The 26,237-nt window shown below is 37.8% G+C and overlaps 1 protein-coding gene across 4 annotated transcripts; it reads right to left on the bottom strand.

Annotated features, from left to right (window-relative positions):
* Positions 1–339: 339 nt before the first annotated feature.
* si:ch211-180a12.2 (uncharacterized) lies at positions 340–20,024 on the bottom strand. 4 transcript variants are annotated; one of them, XM_052103453.1, is made up of 13 exons: positions 19,910–20,024; positions 18,591–18,887; positions 14,161–14,460; positions 10,776–11,081; positions 9,298–9,408; positions 8,969–9,130; positions 7,998–8,285; positions 5,888–5,938; positions 5,532–5,789; positions 2,944–3,294; positions 1,734–1,994; positions 886–1,131; positions 340–555 (listed from the first exon to the last, which is right to left on the bottom strand). In XM_052103453.1, the coding sequence occupies exons 1-13, from the start codon at positions 19,959–19,961 to the stop codon at positions 530–532; spliced, it is 2,709 nt and encodes a 902-aa protein (XP_051959413.1). In that variant the 5' UTR covers positions 19,962–20,024; the 3' UTR covers positions 340–529. The 4 variants fall into 4 exon arrangements, with proteins under 4 accessions (XP_051959413.1, XP_051959414.1, XP_051959415.1 ...); XM_052103454.1 differs by having other exon boundaries at positions 5,532–5,771; XM_052103455.1 differs by having other exon boundaries at positions 5,532–5,741.
* Positions 20,025–26,237: the final 6,213 nt, after the last annotated feature.

The following is a 26,237-nucleotide window of genomic DNA, read 5'->3' as shown; positions in this document are numbered from 1 at the left end:
GACGTTAGCCAATCATAACAGTGGGCGTTAACACTGAAGTCTTAAATGGAAAACGCCCCCAAAACAGACTGTTTGAATCAGAGGATGAGAAACAGGGTGGGAAAAGGTCATAAATCACTAGATTTTAAAAGTTTTTCTTAAAAAAAAATATATTAATACTATAATTGCACCTAAGGGAACATAATAATACAATAAAAAAACCCATGTCATGACCCCTTTAAATGTTTTTTTTTTTTTTTTTACAAAAACAAATGGCAGCTTTATTTCTTATTATTTATATTTAAAGTTTTTATTTTTATTACGTTTTAATTAATTAATTAATGAAATAATTGATGACATACATAATTCACAAATATGTAGTGAATGGCAACGTTTCTGTTGTGTTAAGCATTACATAATTAGTAGTAAAAGAAAAGATACATGTTTAGGAAAAAAATAAATATAATAGCAAATGTAGGATCTTGTGCACAGAGTTGAGTGGGTGTCCAGAAAAGAAGGTCAGGTCTGGAACCTCAAAATAATTATGAGGTCAGGATTTTGCTTCCTCTGCGGTCTCTGCAATCAAATTGAGAAGTAAAATAAGAAGTAACATTTTTAAATCAGAAAACCCCTGTTAAGATACTTAAAGCCAAACATTCTCATCATGTATTGTTTTAGACTGAATTATTTAGTTCAAGACGAAACATAAAAACAAATGTTTTGTTGACACCTATAAGTATAAATGCTAATTATGTTTGATGATGTTTTGTAATTTGATTATTATAATACTGTATGCTGTCTGTGAATCTGGCATGTACAGGTAGGACATTACAAGCATTACACATGCATGACTTCTTGTACCGCAACAACACTGAATTGAAATTCTACAAAAGACACAATAGTTACCTGTCCAGGTAAGGTATTCAGGCAAGTTCAGTGCAGGATGGATAATCTCCACTGTAACTCTCAGTCGCTCTCTCTTCTCTTTCCTCAAGATCACAGTGTTAATAAAGGCTGGATCCATTTCTTCTTCCTGATCATTCTCTTCCATATACTCAGTCTGTCGGTCGTCATTTACGGATTTCATTCCATTCAAAAATTCATTCATCATTGCACAATCTGCTTTACAGTCCACAACAGTTGGCCTTATTTCTGTAGAATAAACCAGAACCGTTTCCAGGGATTTTTACTATTTGATATTATTTAAAATACCATTTACAATATATGTAACACCATCATGTGATCCTAGGATTCTTCAAAATAGGACTAGATTAAGGCTGTTTATGGTGGATATTTTTCCATTTTTTTACTGTCAAATATCGATCCCACTCTGAGAGCTGTTTGTCTATAATAGTGGTTCTCAACTGGCAGGTCATGACTGTTCTGATTGGGTCATGGACTTTGGGGGAAAAACAATGCTAAATTCAAATAATAAAATTCAACTAACCTTACAACTGCACATAATTTAGATAGCATAAATAAGACTTCAAATTCAGAAGAGAGAGCAAGTCATACACATCTGGGATGGCATGAGGGTAAGTAAATAATGAGGGAATTATAATTTTTGTGTGAACTATCCCATTAATTTCAATGTTTGATGTTTTTTATATTTGGACAAGAAACTATTTTAGTACTGTTTTGGGTTGCCACATATTATCTTATGTAAAATCTGGGACCTGAAGAAAAACCAGTTGAGAACCTCTGGTCTAGACAACCATCCAATGTTTACCTACTTCATGGCATTGTCTACTTACTGCGCGTATGTCCTCCTCTATGACTGTCCTGTCTTTCCAGTCGTCCTGTAGACCTCATCAGAGCACAAACGCTCTTCAGCTGTAGTTTTCCCTCACTGTCTATATTTTCTCTCTCTTTTGATAAAAGCTTGGAGACAGTCATGCCACCAGCTGCCCAGAGCAGTTCAGCCTTTGGGTTTCCTCCAGAGAGAAGGACAGAGAATATTCCAACACCATCACTGCTCCAGTGCACCGACAGAGAATGAGGAATAGAGGGAGCAACTAAGAGAGAGAGAAAGAAAGAAAGAGAAGTATAAACTCGATATTTACATTTCATTCAGAATAAAATTAGTGGTGCTTGCTCATGCAAAACTCGCTAGGGTGTTGTGGATGGTTGCCAGGGTGTTGCTATGTGGTTGCTAAGGTGTTATGGGAGGTTGCTAGGGCATTGCTAAGTGGTTGCTAGAATATTCTGGGTGGATGCTAGGTGGTTGCTTATTGGCCAAAGACAAAAAAGCCCACTCCCAAGATAGGGCCTGGGTTCCTTCTTTTTTAAAACTAGTAAATGGGATTTTTTCCATCAGATGAACAGCTAAAGTCTGATTACTTGATAATAAAATGGAGATCGTTTTCGAAGTGGTCTTTTCTTTGGTGGAGGAAAACAGAATTCTAATCTGGACGAGAGACGTAAACATAGCAAAATAAATGTTTTGTGGTCACGGCCTAAGAGCCATGTCATGGTGCTCTATTTTTGTGAGTGCGCAAAGTGCAGCACTACCCAAAAAGACTGTGTATTACATCTTATACAATTTTCGGAAGAGCGCTAATTCTAATTGCATTTTGGGTGTGCATGGGTGGGAGTGTTTGAGCTTCCTATGGGCTCAAACTGTGGTTGTATTGTACGTTCATTTCTATTTTTTTTATGAATGTGCTGTATTTGTTTATATTGCTGGTGCTTGAGGGAATGGACTATATAATAGGACACAGATGCTGCAATAACCCGAGAAGAACCTACAAATTAAATTACACTTGACCCAGCCGATTAGTACGTTGCATGTGCGATTTCATGTGGCAAAGTATACCTTGAAATAATCACTACACAACAAACTATTATCTTCACATATATGGATCTACATTTATCTCTAAAATTGAAAACATCTTTGTTTTTCTCTTGATTATGTCTGGACAGTTAGACTGCTAAATGCTATTATTTTTGTGTGTGGCAGCTTACCAAGGTGAGGATTTCTCCAAACTTTCTCAATGGGATTCAGGAGTGAGCAGTGCTTCACTCTGCAAATGATTTCACCTCCCCTCATTGTTTTATCCACCTCCTTCAGGAATGCTTTTGCTCTAAATGTCATCGGCAGAGTTTGCAAAGGGCCCCAAACCTCTGCTCCTTTCTTGATTTCCTGGCTGCTCCCCTCTCCCTCCTCACTCTTATTCCCTTTGAGATGCAGCCATTTGACCGAGATTTCAGGGGGGTAGAAATCAGATATGTCACAGGCAAGGGTCAAAGATTCGTCCTCATTGGATGAAAGGGGAGCGGAGATAATCTCTGAAAGTGCAGGCTTTTTAATGAACCCTTGGATAGAAGCAATAAAAATAAAAAAGTTTTTTTTAATTTTGATTTCTAAGATTACAACTTGCATTTTAATAAGACTGTTATTTTTTATTACTATTTATCTTTCCATTAACAATATGTCCATGATTCTTAGGCAATGTCCACTCTAATAAGTATTCTTTTAAAACACACATCTTTTTCTCTAAGTTTTGGCCTTCCATCCACACTGAGATGGCATTTTTACAGTAAAAACTGAGCTTTTTGAAAACACTCTCCCAAGTGGATAAATTGGAAAACGCTATCTATGTTGTAGTGTGGACTGGGGAAACGGAGATATCTGAAAATTATGACATATTTGTTGTCATGTGACGCAGTCATTAGATCCATTTAACCTGAAACAAGCAAGATGGCTGCCCATGTTGTGAGTCCAATCAAATGGCTGGCATTAATTCCAGTAAATTTTTTCACAAATGTAGTAAGTTATTCAGCTATTTAATGCATACATAAAATGTGCACACTGCAGTATAGAAATAGTACAGATAGTATGGAAATATGCTCTTCCAAACACAGCCTTATTTGTTTTTTGCAACAAGCATTCATATACAGTCAGGTCCATAAATATTGGGACATCGACACAATTCTAATCTTTTTGGCTGTATACACCACCACAATGGATTTGAAATGAAACGAACAAGATGTGCTTTAACTGCAGATTTTCAGCTTTAATTTGAGGGTAATTACATCCAAATCAGGTGAACGGTGTAGGAATTACAACAGTTTGTATATGTGCCTCCCACTTTTTAAGGGACCAAAAGTAATGCGAGAATTGGCTGCTCAGCTGTTCCATGGCCAGGTGTGTGTTATTCCCTCATTATCCCATTTACAAGGAGCAGATAAAAGGTCCAGAGTTCATTTCAAGTGTGCTATTTTCATTTGGAATCTGTTGCTGTCAACTCTCAATATGAGATCCAAAGAGCTGTCACTATTAGTGAAGCAAGCCATCATTAGGCTGAAAAATCAAAACAAACCCATCAGAGAGATAGCAAAAATATTAGGTGTGGCCAAATCAACTGCTTGGAACATTCTTAAAAAGAAAGAACGCACCGGTGAGCTCAGCAACACCAAAAGACCCGGAAGACCATGGAAAACAACTGTGGTGGATGACCGAAGAATTCTTTCCCTGATGAAGAAAACACCCTTCACAACAGTTGGCCAGATCAAGAACACTCTCCAGGAGGAAGGTGTATGTGTGTCAAAGTCAACAATCAAGAGAAGACTTCACCAGAGGGAATACAGAGGGTTCACCACAAGATGTAAACCATTGGTGAGCCTCAAAAACAGGAAGGCCAGATTAGAGTTTGCCAAACAACATCCTATGGACAGATGAGACAAAGATCAACTTGTACCAGAGTGATGGGAAGAGAAGAGTATGGAGAAGGAAAGGAACTGCTCATGATCCAAAGCATACCACCTCATCAGTGAAGCATGGTGGTGGTAGTGTCATGGCGTGGGCATGTATGGCTGCCAGTGGAACTGGTTCTCTTGTATTTATTGATGATGTGACTGCTGACAAAAGCAGCAGGATGAATTCTGAAGTGTTTCGGGCAATGTTATCTGCTCATATTCAGCCAAATGCTTCAGAGCTCATTGGACGGCTCTTCACAGTATAGATGGACAATGACTGAAGCATACTGCGAAAGCAACCAAAGAGTTTAAGGGAAAGAAGTGGAATGTTATGCAATGGCCAAGTCAATCACCTGACCTGAATCCGATTGAGCATGCATTTCACTTGCTGAAGACAAAACTGAAGGGAAAATGCCCCAAGAACAAGCAGGAACTGAAGACAGTTGCAGTAGAGGCCTGGCAGAGCATCACCAGGGATGAAACCCAGCGTCTGGTGATGTCTATGCATTCCAGACTTCAGGCTGTAATTGACTGCAAAGGATTTGCAACCAAGTATTAAAAAGTGAAAGTTTGATTTATGATTGTTAATCTGTCCCATTAATTTTGGTCCCTTAAAAAGTGGGAGGCACATATACAAACTGTTGTAATTCCTACACCGTTCACCTGATTTGGATGTAAATACACTCAAATTAAAGCTGAAAGTCTGCAGTTAAAGCACATCTTGTTCTTTTCATTTCAAACCCATTGTGGTGGTGTATAGAGCCAAAAAGATTAGAATTGTGTCGATGTCCCAATATTTATGGACCTGACTGTATTTCGTTTTCTCTCCAGCTCTACACCCGTACATCTCTCACCTCTGGTTTCGCGTGTGATGGGCTTTTTAAGGGCCATGTGGTGAACAGTGACCCACACCCTGGTTTCTCCTCTCTCCAGCTCTACCTTAGGCAGCCTGCACTGGCTCATGGCTGAAAAGAAGCCTTCAGCATCAGGCCGTGGGGCTGCTAAAGCTGGAGAGATGGACACTGGGCTCAGCTCCCCTCCCTTACAGAACCAGCGGAAGGTGACTATGTCCGGATGAAAGTGAGAGGCCTGGGCTGTTAGTGTCACGACACCTGGGGTGAGAGTCTTTTAGTGCAAACCTTCTAGAATGACGTGATTGTATATATTTTTGCAATATTGTATATTGTTTGTATGCGTGTGTATGTAATACCTCCTTCCTCATTTGGCTCTGAGAACTGGATCTCTGAAACTTCAGGTGGTGCTAAAGAAAAATTCAACAACCGTAAATATGCACCTCTTTTACATGTTAAAAGAGAACAAGTAACTGAGAGTAGAAACCATAAAGTGAAACCAAAAAGGTGAATCTCATAATATATGTGAAGAACATGTCTGAGTCATATTTCACCCTCAAATCAAAAGAAAGATTTAAGCCAGTTATTATTTATATGAAGCTAAAATCTAAGAAAAATCAGAGGAAAAATTGGCTAGTGCGATGTCTGCTTTCCAAAAACTCTAAATGAAATACTACCATACAGATTACTGCATACGGTGCAGTATACACTGTAGTATACCTATTTTTTTTTTAAACAGCATATAAAATCATCATACAACAATAAACATTTCAAATAGTAGTGTTGCATAATAATAAAAAGTAGTCTCCATTGTCACAGTTTTATCCTCTTACAAATAAATAAGAATATTTTGAATTGTAAATCCAATTTTCTTTTTAAATCTCTTAACTATTGGCAGTAAGATCAAACATCTAAAAATGAAAACCAGTAGTGTGAATATCTTAAAATGTTTTAAGAACATATTTCACCCCAATATCAAAATATAATAGTAAGAAATTATATTTTGCATCAAGAAAATAAAGCAGATGTTTATGACCATTAGGATTTTTTTGTATTGTGATTCACTCTTATTACTGTATTAAGAGTAAAAAAAACTATTTTATTTAAATTTGAAAGTGTGTGTGTGTGTATGTGTATATGTATATATATATGTGTATATATATATATATATATATACACACATACATAAATACTGCCTAATATTGTGTAGGTCCCCCTCGTGCCGCCAAAACAGCGCCAGCCCGCATCTGAGAATAGCATTCTGAGATGATGTTCTTCTCAATACAATTGTACGGAGCGGTTATCTGAGTTACCAAATGCTTTGCCGTTCAAACCATTCTGGCAATTCTCTCTTGACCTCTCTCATCAACAAGGTGTTTCCATCTTCAGATCTACCACTCACTTTATGTTTTTTGATTTTGGCATTATTCAGAGTAAATTCTAGAGACTGTTGTGCATGAAAATCCCAGGAGATCAGCAGTTACAGAAATACTCAAACCAGCCTGTTTGGCACCAAAATCATCCATGCGATTATCTAATTAGCCAGTCATGTGGCAGCAGTGCATAAAATAATCCAGATACGGGTCAGGAGCTTCAGTTAATGTTCACATCAACCATCAGAATGTGAAAAAATTTGATCTCAGTGATTTGGACTGTGGGATGATTGTTGGTGCCAGACGGGCTGATTTGAGTATATCTGTAACTGCTGATCTCCTGGGATTTTCACACACATCAGTCTCTTTAGTTTACTCAGAAAATCAAAAAACATCAAGTGAGCGGCAATTCTGAGGAAACACCTTGTTGATGAGAGGTCAACAGAGAATGGCCAGACTAGTTCAACCTGACAAAGTTTATGGTAACTCAGATAACTGCTCTCGGAGTGGTGGTGGTGGTGTAGTGGGCTAAAGCAGATAACTGTCAATCAGAAGGTCCCTGGTTCGATCCCCACAGCCACTACCATTGTGTCCTTGAGCAAGGCACTTAACTCCAGGTTGCGCCGGGGGCATTGTCCCTGTAATAAGTGCACTGTAAGTCGCTTTGGATAAAAGCGTCTGCCAAATGCATAAATGTAAATGTAAATGCTCTGTACAATTGTGATGAGAAGAATAGTATTCTGAGATGCGGGTTGGCGCTGCTTTTGGAGCTTAAAAATGTTGGTACACATTCATTAGCATTGTGAGTACCTACAGAGAAATATTCTTCTAAAAATGTTTGTTTGTGTTCATCAGAAGGAAAGAAAGCCATAAACATCTGGGATGGCATGAAGGTGAGTACATTTTGAATGTTCTTTTATTGGGTGAACTGTTCCTTTAATTTTTTAGGCAAAATGTAATTTCTTATTTTTTCTTTTTTTTATTATAGTGTGAAATATCACCTGGACGTGTTTTGTAAGATACACCTGAAAACTTCACAAGAAATATTATTAACCTGATTCATCACGTTAAAAGAGGCCTTAGCATGCACTCTTACCTAGAATCGTAAACTTATCTGACACTCTTTCTGCCACAATCTTGTCTTTGCCCTTATATGAAATCTGACATTTGAAGACTGCGCCCTTATGAATGGACAGATTGGGTATAAAGGAGAGGGAAGAGAAGAGTTGTTTGTTTGAGCCAGAGGACAGGAGTGGCAGCTGAGTGTGTAGCTTATAATATCCTTGTACTGTAGATGGCAGCAGAAGGCTTTTCTCTGATCCCATAGACACATGAGAGTTGCGAGGAGTGTAGGCTGCTGAGTGAAAAGGACCATATTTTTTCTCTGAGAGAGATAGAGAGAGAGGGAGAGAGAGAGAGAGAGAGAAATGGTGATACACACACACACATATATATACATACATAGAGAGAGACAGACTGCCAGTTTATGATTATGCAGGTTAATAATTTGCATAACTTATACAATATTCCATGTGTAAAAACCAAGCCTAGCATATCTGATAAGTCTGAAACTTCATTTTCATTTGTATTTGTCCCTTCAACATAATGAAAGCAGTGAAAAACAATGCATTTATTAGCCACTTCAAAATGTCAATAAACTAGGGGTAGCATGGCTAGCTGTTGACATTAGTTTTGTATAAACTATAAAATATACAGTTTTTTTAATCATGTGAAAGTAAAAAAAAAAAAAAGGTGAACCTAGAGCATTTTGCATTAACAAAGCGGGTTATAACTGAACCAAGATGCATGCGCTACTGACATCTAAGATGGTCTCATTTTGAGTGTTTATATTCAAGTCAAACTCTTGTGAACCACCCTGACATTAATAAAATGTTGCCCAAAGATCACTGAAACTGCAGGACGTATTGTGAGTCATTTACATAAGGTAAAAATTAACCCGACTACTAGTAAAAATGGGTAGTCGTGCAATCCATACAATAAACAGACAACTATTTAAAGTTGCGTGAAGGTAAATGCATAGTGTTGTCTTGATGATGAACTGATTACCTGTGCATGAAGTGTCTGTTATTGGGACATCATTCAGAAACCATGTCGTCTGTACTCGGTCTGCCAGCCTGCCCTCCACACTGATGGTGACTCTGCCTTTCTTGCCCACAACCACCCTGGGTGGCAGAACAATCGCTGATATGTTAAGGGTCTTCAGCTTCTCTAGAAAATAAAAAGTATAAGAAAAATAGAGCAATGAGGAAATAAGAGGTCAAATAAAAAAACTGTGAAAATTAAATTTTTGCAGTTGTATATGCGTGGAGAGAGAGAGAGAGAGAGAGAGAGAGAGAGAGAGAGAGCACGCATTCATGCACCATAACAAGACTTACCATCCCTCCTCTTCCAGGAAAATCCAAAACAGAGCAAGAAAATAAGAGTGAGTGAAATGATCATCATCGCTACTGAAGCCTTGGCTGATTTATTCAGACCTTGGTTTTGCACTGAAAGAGATTAGAGCAATAAAAGTAATATCTGAATAATATGCAGAGACAACTATAAATAAACCATTTGTAGGTTGATTTTCCCGAAAATGTCTGTGGTGCTTTTAAACATTGTCATTCCACTGTTTGAGTGGCCCGTCTGGTCTGACACAGCAACATACCTGACACTGCAACACTCCACTATTGGGCCAATGCGAGTCAGGGCTATTAACTGGTCAGCCGGTGTGAAAAGGCTCAGAACTTGAGCCGTGAGTCCAAAATCTGCATCCCTACCACCAAAAGCCCCGCAGCGCTGTCCTAAAACCCGCCCTTAATATGCTGCCCTGGTGACAACGTCACACCCCCCACCAGTTTCACAAGCGAGAGGTCATATCAAGTGGTTGTTTCAGACTTTGGAGACTAGATATCCTTTGAAATGAAGATGCATTTGTACTGTGTCTGTAATTTGTTTAATTTGTGTGCTGGATACACAATTTAGCAAATTGTGCGATAATACATTTGATCACATCTTCTTTCGCCGGTCGCTGTCGATCTGCCCAAATATTCAGAAGAGCCAGTACTGACGATTCTCCATTCTCAGTTGATCTGTTGAGGTAAGCAGGTAGCTAGATATAAAAATTGGAAATAAGTATCTTAGTGCTGAAACCTATGACCTGACTCAGCAAAACTCCACCTTTGACATTGACTACGTCTCAATCTCCAGTTGGCCTACTTTGGCCTAAGGGTAATCGGCTTGCCAAAGGCCATTGGCGTTGACCCAGAGGAAACCCTGAGACAGTAGGAACACAACTGGCCCTGGCACTTACTAGCCCACCCTCATTTGGAAACACAGCTATTGGCTCAACCAATGGCTTGAGTTTTGGGAGGGACTTTTAGTCATATTGACCAATGGAAGATGGAGGTTGTATTTAGGAATCTGTGTAAACTAAGTGTATTTTCTCAATTCTGTTTGACGTTGCTAGTGTTGAAGACATTTTTCGGATGGTAATAATTTCAGACTTAAGTAAGCCATTCGTATGTTGACTTCCCAAAGGGTGTAAACACTGGCTTTTTGGCTGTATCAAATCATGGCCTTGTTTTTCTAATAGGTCAATCATGTCAACTAAAAGCTCAGCCAGTGGCTGAGTGTGGGGTGGCACAGCATGTTTGCTGATCAGTGGAAGACGAGGGGTGGGATGGAAGTGGTGGTAGGCATATTCATCATCAATCAAATTAATAAAATGCAACAATAGACAAAGTGGACTCCTGAGCACCCCATTGAGGATGTTCTCTTTGTTGATTGGAACATAAAGCAAAATATGCCTGTTTGGCTTGTCATTGTGTTTGAATAAAGAATAAGATAAATGTGAAGTCATATTTCTGCATACCTCTTGAGTCAAGAATGGACAAGTCAATGGTTCCATAGACAGGTTCTGACACATGTGGCTGCTGGGCCACACACTTCACCTCTCCTCCTCTGCTCCTCTCCTCTACACTCAGTGTGTGATACCGATGTGTTCTGTACATTCTGTCCGTGTTCTGCATGGACAAGGGATGCTCAGGAAGAACCCTTCCATTCTGGATCCATAGAATGGATATGCTGTCTGGGTAGAATCCACTGATGTCACAGGAGAGGGTAAGTGGAGAAGAGTGGGAAGAGGAGGAGACAGTGGAGAGAGTGACCTTTGGGAGTACTAGAAATTGATGGGAAAAGAGCAAAAGAGACGGAAAAATCTTACTTGTAGAGTATAACAGTCATTCTTGCTGTATAGACCAGCTTATGCTGGTCAGTGCTGGTTTGGTACTGGTCTAGCTGGTGGATCAGTACAGCCATGCATTCACCAGCAGAAATTCTGGTTAACTAGCATTGTATTTCTGGTCAAGTTGGATGACAAAGGGAGGCTTGGAATGTGTTGGGTTCAGTTCAGTTGAATCAAAACATTTCGAGATGCCCCTTGTTTATTTAAAAAAATAAAAAATTGTGGTTATAGTGAGGCACTTAAAATAAAAGTAAATGAGGTCAGTCCATATACATTAAAATACACACTGTTTCAAAAGTATATACTCAATATGCAAACATTATTCATGTTTACATGCTTTTAATTTGATAAAATCACCTGTAATCAAAACCTAAAACACCAAAATCCAAAACTTTTTGTGGTAATCAACATTATGCCACAAACGTTGTTTGGAATTAACTTGTAATGAACCTGGAACATTCCTTTAAGCTAGTTAAGAAGCCCGTTGAGGACACCAGCATGCAAAACACAATAGCCCATCAAAGAGTTGCACAACATTGGAGTGTGTAAAGTTTAATATTGGAATATCATCCATCCACTGATGAAGCCACTTAGACGAGTGGCAAAATGGATTGAACTAATGTCAAACAAGTTGCAAATATATATTTTACTACTGCAAAAGCTGTAAGCAAAATGTAAAATCAAATTAGTTGAACTTACTTTTTCAAGGCAGTCGGCTTGCATGCTTTTTCTAAGTAAACTGAACTTAATTTTTAAACTATCGTTAACTAGTTAAAAGTAGGGATGTGTGGATTGATACAAAAGTATCTATACTTAAGATAATGATGTGGTATCAAGAATATTGATCCTCACATAAAAATATTGATTCTTACGTTTTTTTTTTTTTAGCTAGTGATCTTATTATTTAGATAACATGAATATTAATGAATCTTACAGGCTTCAAAGAGGAAAATAATAATTATATGAGCGAATAGTTGCACAGGCACCGACCAGAAATGGAAGTGCAGCGTAATTCTAGCGGGAAGACTAGCAGCTGTACATCATCACATCATTAGCTGGGTAATTCCTAGCCAATCACATGTAAGCCGTTACTTTATAAGCCTGCTCACAATCTATCACATTGCTGTTTCAGTGTGCTAACACAGCAACCTCCACCACCCCACCACCACCAGTTGAGCCCTGTCCCGCACGGGGGTAGGCTCCTCTCCCCTGCCTCCAATCTCCGGCAGGACATGACAGTTCCGGGTACAACTCTCTCGGACCACCGGACGGGGCCCACGCCAAAGAGAGAGACATTACTTTCTGTTCTACATCAATCAAATAAATGGCATCTTAAACTTCACTCAAGCCTGCGTGTCTTCCCGATAGAACAATTTTTTCTTCTCATCTTGATGCGCAGAAATGCTAAAATACACCAGCAGTCAGACAGCGCTCGCACTTTAAGTCACAGCACTCATTCAAAGATGGTACAATGCTTTACTGAGGTAATGACAGATAAAAAGCATCTGGAGTTATTCTCACCAAGTAATGACAAACCTACACATGACATGTATTATAATGGATCTGTGTGACCATTTTTACAGGCTCATTTAAATTAAGAGGTGTTAAAACATTGATAATGATCTTTAATATGTGTTAATAAATGATACCCTTATGAAAACTACCCATGGATTTACTGCAGTAATATTGTATTAACCATGACTATCAACCACGATTGTAGAACCATGTTTTATTTATTTTTTGGCAGTAACCATGGTTTTGCTACAGCATTACAGTAGTATCCATATTGTAAATTGGTTTTAGGAATATATAGCCATATAATAAGATCTATGGTTCATTTTGGGGTTTTATATGTTGCTTATACTTACACATTTTTAAAATGTAAACAAAGCAGCCTAATAATTTCCTGCTTAGGCCTATAAATATATAAAAAGTTACAAATTTTTTCCAAAGAATTTATACAACTTCAATGTATTTATATTGTTTTCGGTGATACTGGCCTAAACGTATTTGGTGTCGGATCGAAAAGAAAATAATTGGTAACTCCCATCTTGAGTAGATTTAACTCACCTGTGATTTAAGTATCATTGTGTTGATTAAATTATTTAAAATTGGTTATAACATATATTATACAGTGTAAATGAATTTATGACTGGACTAGGTTACACATGTGGCACACTGGTCTCTACTCAGTACTTCTTGGTGCAAATAAATTAGCACTTTTGTAAAGTTCATCTGAATGAAGTAGAATAGTGTGCATTTAACAGGCTCCAAGTTTACCCGAGGTAACACTAATCACCCTCATGGTGATTTCACAAAACTCTCAATTATCAACAGCTACAACCTAACAGCAACTCTAGTCATAAGAATTAAAACTACATAGATTTTTAAACAAAAAAGTATTATTTTTCTACATAAGTTCCCTTGTTTTAAACAAACACATAATTTTTTCAAGCACAAGGGCTTATGGGTATTCCACACAGCCACAATTTGTACTTGTTAATTTTGAGTTAGTAGTACAATCAAAGTTTAAATTATGTATATTTTTGAGTTATGATTCCAAAACGTGACATATTAGTAGTTTAATTAGGATCACTTAAAGGTTTTTATTAATGACAACTTTAGAGTTTAAAGAGTAACAGTAACGTAATTAAAACTTGTAAGAATAGTAAAAACTTAAGTTCAAATTCAACTATTTTTACACACAAACTATTATATTATTATATATATATAATTTAAGATTACTAATAGTATTTACAGTGTGCAACTGTTTTGCATTGTGTTTTGATATCCAGCATAGGAGCTATTGACCCTTTCTTAACTAGATTGACCAGTAATACTTCTTTGGTTAACTAGTTTCACCACTTCTTTTTGCTGGTCATCCAACATCAAGACTAGCAACAAACCAGTACTAACCAGCATAAACCAATCAGGAGGAGCAGCATAAAAATTCAGGCCTGTTTAAGCTGGTATTTTCAACAGGGTGACAAAAGTGTACATTATGAAAACATACCGATCACATGTGGCTTGAACTCCTCTATAATAGGTTTCATCAGGGCTGTATGGTGCACCTCACAGCCAAAGGTTGTGTTCTGGTCAGAGAGTTCAGGGATAAAGGTGAGCCAGCTCACTGCATCATACAGCCCATCTTCTGTACGGTTCACTTGCACTTTATGGGGTGCTTGGATTTGCTCTCCATTTTGTGTCCAAGTAAACGTAATTTGTGGTGGACTGAAACCCTTTGCATGACATTCAGTTATAGTTTTTCTTCTCAGAACCACCTCATGTGAGATGATGGAGACCAACGGGGGAACTTTAAGAGAGTTAGAAAGCAGAAAGCTTTAGAAACAGAAAAGAAAAAACTTTAAATAACTTCAAAGCGATTCGAAAAATTAGGAATTAGAAAATTAAGCTTTGGGTTTAGTTTGTTTACTAGTGGGATATGTGGATATGAATAATTTGCGTAAATATCTTAGTACCTTCTTAATGGATTGTTTCAGGTTCAATTCAAGTTAAGCTCAAACAGCATTTGTGGAATAAAATTGATTACCTCAAAGAAACATTTTGAGTTTATTTGAGGAAAAAAGAAAGAAGCAAACATCCAAGTTACAATGAAAGTAAATGGAGCCAGTCCATGAAAATACGCACTGTATAAAATATATAGCCACAAGACGTAAACATTATATTTGTTAACATGATTTTAGTGTGCTATATTGACTTACTAAAGTTATCTGTGTGAAGTTATATTCAATATACAACGTTGTTGTCATGACGTCGTAATGCAGGTAAACCCTTTTCTCTGGTAACACATACAATGTTTACATTTTGTGGCTATCCTTTTTTAATTTTTTTAATAAATGAGGGACAGTCAAAAATATTTTTTTGGTGGTAATAAACATTGTCATAAATGCTGTTGATTGGGTTTAACTTGTATTGAACCTGGAACAATTTCTTCCAGATAGGGTAGTGTTTGTCCTGAAAGGGGCGGCTTTACTTTGACGCTATCCTTGGCTGAAAACAATTCTAATGTATGGTGAATACGGCAACTACTGAAACTTTTGTGAAGACAACACCTTGCAAATATGAGTTAAATGCTTTACCGTCACACAATGCAGTGAACGTACATTATTTGAGATATAACAGTAAATGTTGGAATGGTGGAAAGGAGGAGGCGAAAACCGGCTTGCCGATATAAATAATAGTTTAATATAAAACTGAACCAAAAAGACATACACACAGTGGTGTTGGACAACTGTCTGTAAATCACTCTATCTGTTGCACTGCCGTCTTCGGTTAGCCTTTATCCCTCTCGAGTACTAATTAGCCTGATTAGGGTCCGGGTGTGCAGAATCACGGCCTCGCCATCCGCCCTGCCAGAGTTGGCTAACGCGCTAAAGCTTGGGGGTGTCAAGGTCTTGTAAATGTTCTCAGAGGGGGTTGGGGGCTTACTGTCCAAGACTTTGAAGACCCCTACACTAGAGGGCAGAGTGCATAGTGTGCATGCATAGTGTGCGTCATTTGGGACACAACCTCTGATTGGCCGCTAGGTGGGTTGCTCCCCTGACCTTTTTGAGGCTGTTTATAGAGCGTTTGGTCTGTCACAGAATTAGGTGTGAGTGCTCAAGTCAGCTATTTCAGAGATGTCTGTCAGGTTCTTGGGATTTTTTTTGTATGGTATTCAGAGGTGAAGAGTAACGAATTACAAATACTCACGTTACCATAATTAACTACATTTACCCTAGAATTTTACTTTTTTAAGTAGTTTAAAATGTTTATATTTTACTTATACTTGAGTATATTTTAAGTGCTGTAACTACTTTTAATGCGCTATTTTCCCACCGTCTGTGTTCGGTACTTCCCTGTCCTGATTTTATTTTTATCCATCAATTTGATTGGCTAGAGAGAGTCTCATGATTCCCGTCAAATCAAATCACACACTTGAACAGCAGCTGCAGATTAAAAGGGCTTTTCGCAGTGAAAAAGGCCAATTGCTTGATTGTGTCATGTGAGTTTAACTTGCACAAGCCAGATATCAGCATTAATCCTGTCTTGAAGAAACATATCGAGGTACATTTCAGTTTCCTTCCTACTAGATTCTGTGTGTCTATAATGTAGCCTGTAAATGATCTATCTATCACTGAGATTATTGGGTTGATGTGAGAGATTAAGGCAATGTTATCAATAAGGCTGGGCAATAAAACAATCTTGATGTTTATCAGAAAAAAAGAGGGATGTCCGTGATATGGTAAACTTCTGAGTAATTTTCTATACTTAGACTATATTCAACATCTAGAAGAGGGGTGTTTATTTCATCGATCACGATATCAAGACAACCACTGGTTGGTTGATCTAGATAAAGTATAAAAGATTGACTTTTTATTTTCTGACGTCTGTAGCTGCGTGATGTTTGATTGACAGGCAGCTAATGTTTGAGCGCTACTGCGGGTTCATGACTAAACGATCAAATACACTTTATAATTCTGCCAATGCCTGTCTTGGTGAGGCTTTAATGTAAACGCAGTCAGTTTGGTCTGATAAAAATCATATTTGCATCAAATGTTGGACTTGAAGTGTACATGTAACCGAAGTGAGCACTGTCTATGTCATATGAAGGCTATTAATCAAACAACAATAACAAGGAAATGAGAAAACCACTCACTACTTTTGGCTGAAAAACTTCAGTAGCTTTAAAAGTATTAATGTAATATGATACATTTTATAATAATATTGTTAGTTTTTTAATAATACTGACCCCTAATGTAGAGATTGTGTTAATTTGTGTAATAAAATACCAGGAAAGTAGAGATGATAAAATTATTTATAATTATGTTAAGCCTTTATAAAGATAGAAAAGAATCAGCATTTGCAGTGCAATACTTCAGCAGAACATTCCACCAGTCACAAACTCCAGAAAACTGTGCATCATGCATTATTATGAGAACACAACTATTTCTAGGCTTAAAAGATACTAGATCGAAGAACTAAATCAATGTGGAACATTGTATCTCAAAAGGAGGATAATGTTGCCCCCCATCTACTTAAATAAATAATTCACACAAAAATGAAAATTCTCTCATCATTTACTCACCCTCATGCCATCCTAGATGTCTATGACTTTCTTTCTTCTGCAGAACACAAATGAATATTTTTTGAATAATATTTCAGCTCTGTAGGCCCATACAATACAATTGAATGGATGCCAACATTTTGATGCTCCAAAAAGCACATAAATGCAGCATAAAAGTAATCAATATGACCCCAGCGGTTAAATCCATGTCTTCAGAAGTGATATGATAGGTGTGTGTGAGAAACATGTATTTAAATAAATATTGAATTTTTGCTAGAAATTAATCTCTCTGCCCAGTAGATGGCGATATGCATGACGAATGTGAATTACCAAAAGCAATAGAAGAATGTGAAAGTTAAAGTGGAGATTGACTGAGTAGGGAGGAGAATTTACAGTAAAGAATTACTTAAATATTGATCTGTTTCTCACCCAATTTATCATTTCTTCTGAACACATGGATTTAACCACTGGAGTCACATGGATTAGGCTACTTTTATGCTGAATTTTGGCACCCATTCACTTGCATTGTATGGACCAAAAGAGCTGATACATTCTTCTAAAAATCTTAATTTGTGTTCTGCTGAAGATAAAGTCATACACATCCGAGATGGCATGAGGGTGAGTAAATGATGAGAGAATTTTCATTTTTGGGTGAATTATTCATTTGAAGCCTGATGTGGCCCCTGTACCAAACAACTGTTCTACCGCCTCTATTGTATGGGACATGACGCACCAAGTGACGCTGCTTTTTTAGTGGGTTTTCATAAAAAATATTTAGCATTCCTTGCATTGTTTGAACATGTTTTATGCACAACAATAACGCTCTGTCTACATTAAGGGAAATTTAGACCCTACAATGTTTCATACATTATGATATTAAAAATAACTTTTTGATTTTTTAATTTCTGTAATCATGTCGCCCTTTTATTTATTTTTTCCATCAGATTAATGTAGTGTTTACAGTATCATAGACAAGTGATGTATTTTTAAAGCTGTCAATCACAAACACCTATAAAATACCTATATTTTGTATTCTTTCTGGCAAACAGCCATAAAAGGGAACGTAAATTACAGTATTTGTGCAACATTTTTAAATTGCAGCATAGAGTTTTATTATAAAGGGGCATAGCTTTCGCAACTCAGTACTCAATACTCGTGAGTACTTTTAAATGAGCTACTCTTTTACTCTTACTTGAGTAGTTTTTAAGACATGTAATTTTACTTTACTCCATCTACTACATTTTTTAAGATGTAACAGTACTTTTGCTTCACAATTCTTTTTCAGTACTCTTTCCACCCCTGGTGGCATTCCAGGTGCCCTTATAGCACTTGTAAGTACGTATCTACTTCTAACAAGTAACCCTTTTCAGACCCACCTAATATTGTCAAGGTGACATCTGTTGAGTAGTCTGTCTCATTGTAGCTCACTCTACACTCATACACCCCCTGCTGTTCTGTAGTGGTATTGTAAACAGTCAATGGGAAGGAAGCAATGTAGGAAGCAGTGGTGTTCAGGAAGAAACCTGGTTCAGTGTGGTTCTTTGAGGCAATAACTGAACCACCATAGGACCAGGTGATATTTAAAAGCAAATCATCGACTGGAGGATACAGTGTAAAGGAGCAGTTCAGGACAGCTGAGGAGCCCGGGGCCACAGAGACACCTGCAGAGGAGCCTGAGTTTGACAGAATGCAAGAAATATGTAAAAGAGTAAGCATTTCAGTTATTAGGTGAATTAACTGACTACTAGAGCAAATGGTTCACATTGATTAAAGGTCTGGGATTGTAATTTTTTAATTTATTTTTTATTTTTTAAGAAAATCAAGGCACTTTATCCAGGTTGATGTGGAGGGACTGTAACTGTAGTAAGTGTACTGTAAGAAAAAAAAAAATCTGATAAATAATAACTAGGCCTACTACTAGATCTCTATACAGCTTATATAGATTACACAAAACATACATTTTCCAATGACTGGTTGACACACAAATATATCTATAAAACCAAATTCAACATCCACATTGAAAACTTGCTGAAGGCTTTTATTAGTCATGCTTTGATAACTTTAAGAGTTCATGAAGAAACATGCTCTATTTGACAGGGAGCACTACAAAGTTACATTAAGATGAAGCAACTGATCAAAATAAAAATCTGCATGTTTTTATTTATCAGAGTATGTTTTTTCTTTCTTTCTCTTGAGCCTTAATGGAACTGTTCACAATAATGACAATTATTCATCGGATGTGTTTGATTACTTTAATGTCATTTGGACAATATATGTGTCAGATAGATAGAAGTATGCTGTAGAACATTTGACATCTTTGAACATTTGACAACTTAAGAAGATGTGTAGCCTACTAGTTGTTTTAGCATCTAACTAAATTCTCAAATGTATCCTAATGCATATTTTTCAAACTGTCTTAAACTTTCATTTACTTACTCTCAGTGTGGTTTATTATATTTGTAAGGTATAGAACATTGACAGTCCATGTCAGAGTCTTCTCAGCATTTGCAATTAAATGTGCAGTTACCTTTCATTGGTATTCACATTAACACAGCTGCAGGTGCACAGCTTTCAGTTCAAAGCTAACAATTTGTGCACAATGCCAATCATGAATGCATTAGCAAAGACATTCGAGATCCATAATTAAAAGTAGTATATTTCGAGGAAATGCATGCAACACATGCATAGTACTCACCTGGCTTTATTAGGCCCAGCCACCATAAATAGAACAGGACTTTAAACTTCATGTCGATTTACTGGAGCGAGGACCTACTCCTTATCATTACTCTTTTTCTTTCTTTCATTTCTTCTTGCTCTTTGTGTTGGATACTGAAAAACACACTTATATAGGGGCAGGGGACAGTAGGCGGGGATCAAGCGGTTAGAGGAATAGATGCTGAGTGCAAAAACAAATGTGAAAGGGGGTTTACAAACTTTATATCTAATGTTCAATGCAGTCATTCAGTTTGATCACTAAAAGAGAGTTAAATTGTATGAAGAGGGTAAACACCGGGTAACGAGAGAGAGAGAGAGAGAGAGAGAGAGAGAGAGAGAGAGAGAGATGTTCACAGACACATTTAAGACAGTGGTCACTTAAAATTCATTCTGGCCCCTTTCCAGTGTTCTGGTCTACTTTACATTCATGCTGTATAGTGACCCAACTCAAATTGGGGTTCTGGCAGTCTCGGGCCTCTGCTAAAATAACCGTACTTCCAAAGAAAAATACTGCGAGGAGATTGGCTTAGAAGTTCACATTTTGTGCTATCAAGTGCCTTGATCTTGTTCTGTCGGTCTCCAGTTATGGTAAAACATTAACTTAATGAAGAGTTTTAAAAGTTTGCACAATAAAATATTTATAGCTTTGACCACATAGTAAACAACTTTATTAGCAGACCAGAGCTTTAGTAAAAGTATCAATAACTGGAATTCAAATTCCTTAACCAAGTGCCTCTATAGAGACTTTCTTTAAGGTTGTGATTGTATCTCTTAGTAAATATCTCATAGAATGTTATCACAGATTAGATAAATATGGATATCGCAGCATATCACACAGCTTGTTATTAGACCTGCCTAAAGATGATTATTGTACCTTTGACTGAAATGTGACAATTCTTTTTCTAAAACGATTTATTTTATTGTAATTTTTGTCACTTTGAATTGGATTATTTTTCCCCCCAATTTAAAATACAGTGTTTTTATTTCTTTATTTAAAAATGTCTTCTTTTTTTTCTACATTATCTATTTCTGTACTATAAGTAATGATTTGACAATACTGTAAATGTTAACAATCAAGCCTATAAGGCTTTGCTGACTGAAGTTTGTAATACAATTTTACAGTAAGAATCTTTATAGAAATTAGAAGGAGGTGAACTGGAACTTGGAGGGTAAAGTGAAAAAGGATGGCCGTGGAGTGACCGCAAGGAAAAGAGTGAAAAGAAGATTTACGGTGAGTGACAGAGAATGAAAGAGAAAAAAACAGGAATAAAGGGACTACTGCTAGACATTTTACAAGAAATTTTTTAACACGTTTGTATGTTAGATGTTATGCATTGTCAGCCAGTGATAAATGTTTATGCATCATCTTTAAATGAAAGACACAGGAGTGGTTACATAACTGTATGATTTTATATGCATGACTCTTTTGTCATTAAGTGTTATTGTTAAATCAAATTCTGGAATAACCAGTTATATAGCAGTAACAACAGAGAGTATAAAGGTCAAAGGAGCACTCTGTATTGTACTGACTGTATATTCAAATTATAGGCTATGGGTCTGCAGAAATTGGCATGTGGAATTGCAGTTCATTAACGGTGTGTAAGAGCATCAAGTGCCTCAAACCTTTTGTTGTATATCCCATAAATATAATCTTTTTATATTGTTTTATCAAATAGCTGCATTTGGGTACCTATAGATCACTCAGCTGAGTTTTCTGGCATAAACATTATCATTATACATACTTTCAATTTAAATACAAAGAATAAGACTGCACAAACCTGTTGTCAATTTGTAAATATGCATGATCAAGCAAGATCAGAGCCAGTCAGGCATGTCACAAGGTTTGAAGAGATTTAAAGTAAATGAAAGAGGCAGAAACTTTTCATTCATCTCAGTTCAGTCACGGGGTTGCCAGTGATCTTGCTCAGCATCATAGCCATGATGGTGTGAATGGTGGGTAAGTTCATGAATGTGTATTCTTGCTGACAGATTTAAATGTACACAGACTGAAATTTATTGTAATTTATAAAAAAGAAAATTCTCATATTTATCACATTACATATTTGTATGGAATACTCATTAACTTTAATGAATTTGCTTGTGTTATAATTTTAAAAAAGTTTTGAGTGGACACTAGAATTTCAGAAATACACTCTGGTTTAACTTTATTAATTATAACTCATTATTAAGGATGGAATATTTTAGAGTAAAAAAAACCTAGATCATAAAGCTTTTAAATTGATACAACATGAATTGATTATCAATTAAAGCAGTATAATGAAAATAAATATGTTTGAAACACTTTCTTTGCTTAGAAATGGGAAACATGGAAAAACACCTTGAATATATCTAGTTCCCCTTCTGTCACTCACTCAACGTTGTGTCTATGTAGTGACACTAGGGGTCACTCCTGGATGCCCCAGACATCTCTTATCTTTGAGAAAAGGCCTATGAAAATTGGCAAGTGGAACTTGAATTTGCATGCCACTCCCCTGGACATACCGGTATGTAAGGAGCTGGAATGCAACTACTCATTCAGACTTCTTCTTCAGAGCCGAGTGGTTGTATTTCACTGTGCTGAATTACCCAGCCATTCATCTCTCACTCTTAAGAGCTGTTGGTTTCTACGACCCATTACAGTGGTTCTCCCCCTCTCACACCGGCGTTGTGCAGAGAAACACCCCTGGACACTTAAGCAGCAAAAGTACATTTTCTAAAAATAATAAAAGACTATATTTTCACAAAAAAAACAAACATTTTCCTACTAAAAGAGTGGTGCTACAAAAGCGTCTTTTTCAAGATGCCTTTTCGTTTATGTGTTATTCCTGGTTGTGGTTGCTATCTCGCTTCTGATGGCCATGATCGCTGTCTCACGTGCTTGGTCGCACAGAGTGCCGCCACCTGGCGGAGTCGTCTGAGGCTCCCGTCCAGGGCCTGTGGGCTTACGTCGTCATTGGCAGCTAAGGTCTACGGCACTGCTGGATGCACCGACTCCACCCTGCATGCCATGCCACCTGCAGGTGCACCAAGCCAAGGCACTTAAATAAATGCATGAGGGTAGTCCTGACCCGGGACTAATGCAGGAGCTATGCTCGGCGACCGATCTCGCCCTCTGGGCAGCAAAGGTCACGGCACGGTCACTCGGGCAGGCGATGCCCACCCTGGTGGTCCTGGAACGTCACCTTTGACTCAACCTGGTCGAGTCAAGAGAGGAAAATAAGGTTAAATTCCTTGATGCCCCATCTCCCAGGTTTGCCCATTCAGCGACACCTTCGGAGACTTCGCCCGGCAGTTTCCGATGGTGAGGAAGCAGATGGAGGCTATTCAACACATCCTGCCCCGGCACGGCTCAAGATCCTGCACCCTGTCTGCTCATCGCCAACGGCATCCCCCTGCAGAGCTAACACAGGCTCCACCACTGCCCACCCCAGTGGGCCGGCCTCGGCGTGCAGCCACCCACAGGAAGCAGACACCACCCATGTCTGCTTTTCCTCTCATGGCCGGCTGCCAAGAACCCAAGGAAGGCTTCGAAGTGCCCCTGAGACGGGCTGCCCAGTAAGTCCGGAGCTGGTAAAAAGACCACTCCTTCCCCTGTGGAGGGCTGGGTGGAGAATCCTCATTTCCGTTTCCTTTTGTTTTTGCCGCACGCCCAACAGGCTGTGGTACCCATTTTCTCAAGAAAAGAGCAGTTTCCTCACTTCCTTGGCCTTATTCTTGGTATCACGACCACCGGGTAGCGTTTCTTTCCGGCAGGTTCGGTGCCTCGGACCTGATGCTCGCGAGATGGTCATGGTGCCACAGCACACACTGCATGCTCGTCACTCATGTTTGCTGCCGTCTGTTCAGCCCTTGGTCCGACCTAGCGGAAAAGCTGCCACACAAGTCCTCACACGTTCTCTTCACCATACTCATCAGCCTCCTCAACTCGTCACACTCTTATATTGAACTTACTGTTTTTTTGTTTGTTAGTGTATAAAAAATTCACAGATTCAGGCAACTTGTGCAGAAAATGTACACTTTCATATAGTTTTACTTATACAGATAAAAAAGAAAGACAGAAATTATAATCAAAGTTAATAATAAGACTAGAAAAATAAATACTTAAATAATCCACTTTTTCCAAAGTTGGAGTGACTATTACTCCAGAAACTTTAAATATGTCTTCATATCCTTTTAGATTCTGGTTCAGAACAAACTTTCCAATATTTGTCTTGATTTGTCTTCATTTCTATATGGTTAAATCAAAGAAATATCAGTCCTACAAATATGGCTCCATCTGAAAAATTAAACAAATGTGGGTCGCATGATATGAAGCACGTTTTTCCTGTCCAACAAAACAAAGGTATAAAAATTGTGGAAACTAGAAATGTATCTTGGAATCATCCATTCTGTTTGGTCAATTGAGCTATCTAGCGGTTTCTGAATATTAACCGCACATCCAGGGATAAAGTTATATCAGACCATCTTTCCTAATTCTCTTATTACTGTGCAATCTATACAAGCAGAGGTGTAATTTTAGTTAGGGATGATATGAACATGTCCCGATCAAATTTCAGAAAATCAGAAATGTCTCTAACAACATTTGGACAATTTTACCACACAGAAAATATGTTATGTTTAAATATGTTAACTTTATACTATGTTTTTATTTTCTATTAAATGTCCTTATTATAATTATTATTGAGTAAATTATTGTCATACCTCTTCTAAAGCGGCACCTATGACGTTGCCAAGTGGCACCTGTTACTTTTCTCATCGCTGGTCTGGGTGCACCAGTCTTTTGTAAAATTTTTTATAAAAAATATTTTCTAGAGATTAAGTGGGCAGATTAAACAAGCATACTTTTCGTGTACTATTTCCAGTCAAATAGAAAGAAAGGAAAAATTGTCACAAGTTTTAAATGCAGCGCAATGAACGATTCTGCTTTTTTGGCAAGCAAGCGCCCTCTTCAGGAAGACACCTTAAAAATTGTACAATTGTGTCAGAGGTGCAGGATTTTATGATGCCAGTATAACTCCCAATACGTGTTTTATTTTGTACATTGGAGAAGAACATCAGGATTATAAAATAATGTTATGTCAATAAAATAAGGCATTTGTGATAAGGCATTTGTGATAAATAAAGTAATTAATTGTAGGTTAAAGGTGTTATATGTAAGATTGACAACAAGCGTTTGAAATAGGTAGGCCTACAGCAGACCAAATTCAAAATATTGGAGAGTTGTCTGCCCTGCCCCAGACTCGAAGCTCATGCGGGTTGCCAGAATGAGGACATGCAACAGGAACATCTTCCAAAGGCATCTCCAATATTTATCCTTGTTTTACTACGCCTCTGGTCATGGTGGTTTTTAGACAGATGGCCTTGATTTTTAGGTCGAGTGGACTCTGTAATCTCTGATCAGGCCCGGATTGGCTAATCGGGAGCACCGAGAGAAGTCTCAGTGGGCCGTTCTGTTTTTTTGGCTGTGAGGGCCGGTGTTGTCATGGCACTGGGTTGAAATATGGATACTGTCCCTAGGCTGCCTGCACTCACAGCAGCCCACTCTTTTTTATTTTTTATTTTACCTCAGCACCACTCTTTTTATTTATAATTTGTTTGCAGCCCACTCAGTTTAATGGCGTAATTATCTTTTGACTCCCCCGACAGCGGCAACTTGTCACTTGTAAACTTCAGTCAGTGGTGGTTGTGGTTGATGGAGGATATAGGCTAAAATGGACAATAGAAAGTGCAAAGGCGGCACTGAAAAGGCAAGATTTAAAAAAAGAAGTCTCTAAATGAAGATGATGAGAGGGCCGGTAAGCTAAAATTAAGCTAGTTCGGAGCAGTGCAAGATGCTTGTGGCCATGCAAAACAATGTTGTCTGCAAACAACCGTTCATGTATCTTCAGCAGCAGCAGCCTCTATTGCTCATTGAGTGAATATAAGAGTTAGAAGAATGTTAATGAAGAGTATGGTGTAGAGCTGAAACGATTAGTCGACGTTATCGACAACATCTACAATAAAAAATTGTCTACAAATTTTCGTTGTCGAATAGTCGTTTGATCTCATTTAACATAACACAAGATCAATAAACTGTTATTATGACGCACGAGAGCAACACTGCAGTTCCCGCCTGACTGAGGAGAGGAAGAATTACACAGATCACAGTCCAGATGCACCCTAAACTTTCCAAACAGCTTCAGGTGATGTAGATCCCAAAGTATTGGGGAATTATACAAAAATATCCAATAAGTAAACACAGAACCACTCTTGTTGTGGAATAAGTGGAACTGGATGTCTTAAAAGGAAACACCCTCAAGGTTACATCT

The sequence above is a fragment of the Xyrauchen texanus genome, chromosome 33 (assembly GCF_025860055.1).
Source record: "Xyrauchen texanus isolate HMW12.3.18 chromosome 33, RBS_HiC_50CHRs, whole genome shotgun sequence".
NCBI classification, from domain to species: domain Eukaryota; kingdom Metazoa; phylum Chordata; class Actinopteri; order Cypriniformes; family Catostomidae; genus Xyrauchen; species Xyrauchen texanus.
This window is presented reverse-complemented; position numbering and strand designations above follow the sequence as displayed.